Genomic DNA, 7382 nt, shown 5'->3' on the forward strand with positions numbered 1-7382 from the left:
TAATAAATTGTAACTATAACTTGTGTTTCTATAAATAAATTGTTACTTTTGTAAATTAATTTTATACTTTGTAAAATGATTTAATGCATTGTAAATTGATTTGGGATTCTAGCTTTAAATTCTTTAGAAATGATTTTTGAGGGTAATGGCTTGCCATAATTGCTCACCGAATTCGTCACGGAAAAGACGGAAGCTGTCCGTGTGCCAATGCCCGTAGAACTGCCCCGCGATCACGTGACGATATCGGCCAATCATGTTCAAGAATCGTTCGTTGAATCTCGGATAGAGTGCTCCAGCATCGAGCTGCCAGTCTGCGTATCCGGGAGGAATGTGGCCAATGATGAAAGCCTGCAAAGCGGAGACAACAGATAAACAACAACAACAACAACAATAACGACGACGACGACAACAACAATAACGACGACGACGACGACAACAACAACAACAACAATAACGATGACAACAACAATAATAATGACGACAACAACAATAACAATAACGATGACGACGACGACAACAACAATAACGATGACGACGACAACAACAATAATAATGACGACGACGACAACAACAACAACAACAACAATAACGACGGCGACGACGACGACAACAACAACATACTAATGCACTAACAAGTGCCGCAGAGCGACAGCGCTCAACTGACGTGTACTGTATCCAGGTATTCATCTGATAAACTCACTGGCAACCGAATCAAGTGCGCCCTCCTGCCACCGCGTTCGCGCTCAGAGCATATATCTAAAGGCTTTGCTACACCTTTATCTCCTATCTCTTGCGTATCTGTGCACAGTAGGCCTATAAGTGATATAATATCGGAAAGTCCAGCTGTGCTATTTAGGTCATAGAAAAAGGGGGTATAAAATGGCCGAGGCGCGCTTAGGAAAGTACATGATTAATGTAAACACTCGTGCGTTTTTAGTTTTTGCACTAACACAAACATTGCAAAATATTCCAAATAACCACAATCATATTTGTAAATGTTTCTGCAAACAGAAACGCACATGTAAATTGAAGTACGATGTTAGTGAAGAGAATTATAGATCAAAAACCTAGACTAGTCCTATCCGAACCATGTTATATATAGGCAACTTATACCCCCTCTTATCTGATCTCAATGTGGCGGCGGGGACTTTCCGATATGGCTTATTAGCGCTACGCCAGACGACCGCATGGCCTAGCATGGTAGGTAGCCACCGATCACAGGACAGCTGAAGGGAGAACAGCAGCAGACAGGTGCAGCAGCAGCATCTAATGACGAATGTGCGCGAAGACTAGAGAGAGCTACGTAGACGGTAGAGAGAGAGAGAGATAGTGAGAGAAGAGCGAGAGCGAGAGAGGGGGAGAGAGTGTGTATGAGAGAGAGAGAAAGAGAGAGAGAGATAGTGAGAGAAGAGCGAGAGCGAGAGAGGGGGAGAGAGTGTGTATGAGAGAGAGAGAAAGAGAGAGAGAGATAGTGAGAGAAGAGCGAGAGCGAGAGAGGGGGAGAGAGTGTGTATGAGAGAGAGAGAAAAGAGACAAAACAACAATTAGACAAGAGAGAAAGCGAACCAGTGAAAAGAAACAAACATGCAGCAAAAACGACAAGACAGGACTATCAAGAGGAGAACAGTACACAATAAAAAGAGAACACACGAAAACCAGAGAGAAACGAAGAATAAAAAGCAAAGCACAAAAAGACGAAGCGGAACGGGACGATCAGAGTAAAGGCGAGAGCAAAAGACCGCGAAGCACGGCAAAGAGGACAATAGACACATAGGAAGAACCCACAAGAACAAGGAGAACGAAGAAAAGAAGCAGAGGGAAAACATGCGAAAAAAGACAGTAAGCTGAACGCAAAAGGAAATGGAGAGAAGGACAGCAACCGGAGGTGTAACCACAACAAGGAGAATAAGAGAAAAAAAGAGCCCTGGACGAGGACCCAATGTATAGGAAGTCGAAGAGGATCAAACTCCGGAGACTGAAAGGGGAGCGGCGCGTTTCACTCAGAGAGAAGAGAGAAAGAGGGAGAGAAAAAGAAGAGGGAGAAGGAAGGAAAGGAAAAAGAAGGAAGAAAAAGAAGGAGGGGTTAAAAGGGGGGCCTTTCTCCGGGTATAGATGCCCCCTTGTTTTTTTACGAGTTTTTCCCGTTTAACAACGCGCACGTCGTTTGGATGCGCCGGTTCTTTCTGTGACGATTTCAAAAGGGGATGTTGGAATCCCGCCGCCCCCCCCTTATCAATAACCGGCCCCCGCCTAAGGCATGCCAGGATAAAGCCACAGGGGTTAATATAAATGAACCAACAAAGGGTTTTCTCTTGACCAAGGGTCCATTATTTAACCCCTGAACGCCAAGTCAAATGCAATGCGTACTTTCTATAGTAGAGTCTACTTATCATACCTAGTATTATTACGTTATACCCTCTCACCTGATCATATAGATATATAGCCCACCGGGCTATATATTATAAGTAATATATATATACATACATATGTGTGTGTGTCTGTGTGCATGTGTGTGTACTGCTACTTTTCCTAACAAATTATAGGAGCGCCCTAAGATGAACCACTTGATGAAAATATCGACTATCGTGCGGCGCGGGTCCGATAAATGGCGCTAAGCTCGGAGCAGCGCTGTAAATTAATCGCCTCCTGATTATTGAATCGTATAGTAAACGGTTACGATGTAAACGGTAAGGTTGCAAGAATGAAGAAGGGATACACAGGACGATCGCCCCACCACCACCGAGGCCCTATCGTCTGCTAATGTCCCCTCACATAAACCCTTTCAGTGTATTACGTGCAGTAGCGCAAGATTACCGTTTTAGAGTGCACCGTACACTAGTAATATGCCGTAGCACTAGAGAACGCGTCCAGACAAAACTGACTGATACAGCTATTTATTATGCTGTCGTGTGCTATAATATCGTCGTAGCCCTCCTCTATAGCTATACCAGCAGAACAGAGAGAGAGAGAGAGAGAGAGAGAGAGAGAGAGAGAGAGAGATAGATAGAGAGAGAGAGATATGTGGTGAGAGAGAGAGCAGAGAGAGAGGGGGGGAAAGAAAGGGGAGAGGGAGATAGAAAGAGATGGGAGGGAGAGAGAACGAAGGTGGATGGGGAAGAGAAAGAGAGCTCCGACACCACGCTAGAACACGAAAGGTTGCTGCCGTGTGTAATAACAAGCACGGCGTGTAGGCGGCGTCACCTCGCACCTTGCGCACCTCATATATATATATATATATATATACTATAATCTGGCTAATCTTGGTGTGTGGTGTGTGTGACTGTGTGTGTTTTGTTGATCTCGATGTTCTCCGTGATTTTCACTCAAGTAAAAATTCAATCATCACGTACGTGGGAATTATTTCCCGTGTCTTTTCCACTGCCGTAGCGTAGTCGTAGGAGTTCGTTCCATTAAAACCGAGATTCTGGTTCGAATCTCAGCTGGGGAAAAAATTTCTCCTTTACTTTTTACTCTTTTCTATACTTAATTTGGCTAATCTTGTGTGTGTGTGTGTGTGTGTTGTTTGATCTCGATGTTCTCCGTGGATTTTTCACTCAATCGCGGTAACTGAAGATATATCTTAATCGCCACGCTGCGGAGATGGTTCTGGCTGAGACAAAAATTTAAAAAAGTTAAAAAGTAATAAAAAAAAAAATGTAAAGTAAAAATTCAATCATCACGTGGGAATTATTTCCCCGCGTCTTAACCCGCCGCCGCAGCGTAAGTCGGTAAGAGTTCGTTTCATAATCCCGAGATTCTGGTTCGAATTTCAGCTGGGGAAAAAAAATTTCCTCCTTTACTTTTTACTCTTTAGTATCTACTTCTGCTACTTCAGCGTTAATTTCAAATGTAAAAAATAAATTTTACTACATTCATTAAAATATTTAAAAAAAGTTAAAAATTGAAAAAAATAAACTTTTTTTTTTACTATATTATTATTTACTACTATTATTATTTATTATTATTTCATGTTCTTTATATTATTATATTATTTTGTATTGTTTGGGATTGGATGGATGGGATGGGATGGGGTCGACTTGATGGCATCGATCGGATCCCATGAGATGGCATAGGATGGGATGGCATGGGTGGCATGGGGTGGCATGGGATAGGATGAGATGGGATGGGATGACATTTTGAGCACTTTTTCCCCTGCTCACTTATAGAATGCGCTCCTTTGTCTTCTCTCAAAATGTTTTTTTGTTTCTGTTTTCTTTATTGCATGACAAATATTTAACTTCAAACTGTATCACTCTACATGAAGTTTATATTTTAAGGCACGATTTGGTCGTTGTACAGGTATTATAGTTTGCTAGTATATATAAAGTTGTTCAGCCGAATTTGGTGTGTTCGCGCGATAACTAGAGAACTCCGCAGTCTAGAGAAAAACTAAAGATATTTTCAGAATCCAGCACGCGTCTGGGGGTGGTTCTGGCTGAAAAAAAAGTTAAAAAAGTTAAACATTCATAAAAAATTGCTATTTGATCAATAGATGGCGGTCACGGTACGTACACAACATCAAAGTCTGAATCTATGGTGTATAAACGTAATTGGTGCAGTTATTTTTTTTTAATGTCTTTTATCTTTGATTTTCTTATTATTTTTTACTGTTTGGGATGGCATGGGATGCAATGCGATGGCATGGAATGGATGGGATGGGATGGGATGGCGGTGCGATGGGATAGGATAGGATGGCATGGCATGGCATGGCATGGGATGGCGACTGAATGTGATGTGATGAGATGGCATGCGGTGCGATAGAATGGGATGGGATAGCATGGAATAGGATGGATGGATGCATGCATGCATGAATAGATAGATAGTTAGATTTCCTTTTTTCCCTTTACCTACCTCTTTATATGTATTATTTGTAATTTATTTTTAATTTATTATTTATTTAATTAATTATTTTTTTAGTTTATTAATTTTGTTTATTTTTAATGTCTTTTATCTTTTGATTTCTTATTATTTTTACTGTTTGGGAGGGGGATGGAAGGCATGGCATGGCATGTCATGCGATGGCATGGGATGGCATGGTACTGGGATGGTCATGGGATGGCATGGATGGGATATGGGATGGCATGGCGGTAAGATGGGATGGGATGATGGATGAGGATGGCATGGATGGCATGGCATGCATGGGATGGCACTGAATGTGATGGGATGGGATGGGATGGAATATGGAATGGAATATGGGATGGGATGCGGTGCGATGGGATGGGATGGGATGGCATGGAATGAGATGGATGGATAGATGCATGCATGGATGGAAGCATGGATAGATTAGATAGTTAGATTTTTTGGGGTATTTTTCCTTTCAACAGCGGTCACCAGCTGAGTAACGCCACTGATTTCCCGGGCAACATCGGGTATCCCGCTAGTCTATTATATGTTGTGTGTTGTGTGTGTGTGTGTGTGTGTTGTGTGTGTGTGTGTGTGTGTGTGTGTGTGTGTGTGTGTGCGCCCGTGTACATGTATGGGCGTGTATGTGTATGTGTATGTGTGTGTGTGCGTGCGTGCGTGGGTGTGTGTGTGTGTGTGTGCGCGCGCGTGTGTGTGCGTGTGTGGGCGTGTGTGGGCGTGTAAGTGTGAGTGTGAGTGTGCGTGAGTGCGTGCGTACGTGCGTGTGTGCGTGCGTGCGTGCGTGCAATGCATGTATGTATAATGCCGTCGCCAGCTGCAGCTGCAGAAGCAGCAGCAACAACAACAACAGTAGTGGTATCAGTAGTAGCAGCAGCAGCAGAAACAACAGCAGTAACAGCAACAGCGGCAGGAGTAGCAGCAGCAGTAGCAGCAGTAACAACAACAGCAGCAGCAGTAGCAGTAGCAGCAGTAGCAGCAGTAGCAGCAGTAACAACAGCAGTAACAACAATAGCGGCAGCAGTAGCAGCAGCAGTAACAACAGCAGTAACAACAGCATTAACAACAGCAGCAGCAGCAGCAGCAGCAGCAGCAGCAGCAGCAGCAGCAGCAGCAGCAGCAGTAACAACAACAGCGGCAACAGCGGCAGGGAGGATTATACGAGAATTCGAGTAATTGCGTCGTAGCTACTAAACGAGGCTGCAGAAAAATTAAAGTTGATAGCGTAGATGGAAAAATTCTGTGAAATCAGAACTGAGACCGAACTGACCATGAATGGGCAAAAAGCTAAGAAAGTGAAAGCGGGGATGCGAGGCTAGAAGAAGGAGATGTGAAGAGGAGTAAATACCATGCAGAAAAAGAAAGTAGTTAGTAGGAACGAATAGGTTGGGAGAGGAGAGGAGTTAGGGGGAAAGAGCAAGAGTACAGAGGAGAGCAGAAAAGAACATAAAATAAAAGTGTTAATGACACTATAGCTCACCTTGGGTGTGATAGAAGAGGAAGATGATATTTAAAATTTGGTAAGTGTTTCATTTATGACGGACCAAAATGTGATCAATTGTCCTTATTCCCTGTTTTATACTAATGGAAATTTTTGGTTTTGTTTCAGGGTTAGTTTTGATGTGAAAATAAATGTTTCAGATCTGAAAGTATGAAATCTAGGCGAGAGATGGCGCTACGTCTAAATGATGGCCATTTTGGTTTTTCGATTATCGCGCAAATAAAAGCAATAAAATATTCCAGTCAAATTACTGTAACGAAGACTCAAAACACAATATTACACAGTAGGTATGATTAGGTAGGTAGGTAGGTAGGTAAATTTAACAAATCGAATTCCCAATCCATAGACTGCCATTTTACATGTTTGCCAAAAAGTGAGCGTGGCTCGAAAGTAGGTCGACTGGCGTGGACCCCTCCATTCATACCCTGGCCTTCCCCCGCCCTCCACTCATACCCTGCCTCCCCACCCCTCTCCATCAATATCCTGGCCTTACCACCCCTCCACTCATACCATGGCCTTCCTTCCGCACCCCTCATGCATACCTGCCTGGCGTTCCCACCCTCCCGCCACTTCATACCCTGGCGCTTCGCCCCCACCCCTCCACTCATTACCCTGGCTTCCCACGCCCTCCACTCATATCATGGCCTTCCCGCCACCCCTCCACTCATACGCCCTGGCGTTCTCACCCTCATTCATACCCTGGCCCTTCCCCACCCCCATTCATACCCTGGCCCTTCCTCTGCCCTCCATTATACCGCTAGGCCTTCCCACCCCCTCCACTCATCCATGGCCATTCCCCACGCCTCCACTGCATACTCTGGCCTTTCCTCCTCCGGAATGCTCCGCATCTCACCCTTGCCCGGCCTTCTGTAGAGAATCTTCGAGAGCACGAAGTGCGGGCCCACTGGAACTGGATCGGCGGGATCGTCGGCGGAGGCAACCAGCTCGTTCTCGTATGTAACCGACAGCACCCGTGTTGAGGCAGGACGACAGTCAGACGCTCACCAGTGATCTTCCTTCG

At 44.3% G+C, this 7382-nt stretch overlaps 1 protein-coding gene across 1 annotated transcript in view; it reads right to left on the bottom strand.

The window, feature by feature from the left end:
* The window catches only part of LOC106813494, an 18943-nt gene that overhangs the window by 8669 nt on the left and 2892 nt on the right, over positions 1-7382 (bottom strand). Inside the window, exons 2-3 of the mRNA XM_014817638.1 lie at positions 7215-7311; positions 168-347 (exon numbers count right to left, since the gene is read on the bottom strand). Coding sequence (XP_014673124.1) covers positions 168-347; positions 7215-7311 — 277 coding nt within the window. The remainder of the gene's footprint in view (positions 1-167; positions 348-7214; positions 7312-7382) is intronic.

This window comes from Priapulus caudatus, unplaced genomic scaffold, assembly GCF_000485595.1.
Source record: "Priapulus caudatus unplaced genomic scaffold, Priapulus_caudatus-5.0.1 Scaffold783, whole genome shotgun sequence".
In the NCBI taxonomy this organism is placed as follows: Eukaryota; Metazoa; Priapulida; class Priapulimorpha; order Priapulimorphida; family Priapulidae; genus Priapulus; species Priapulus caudatus.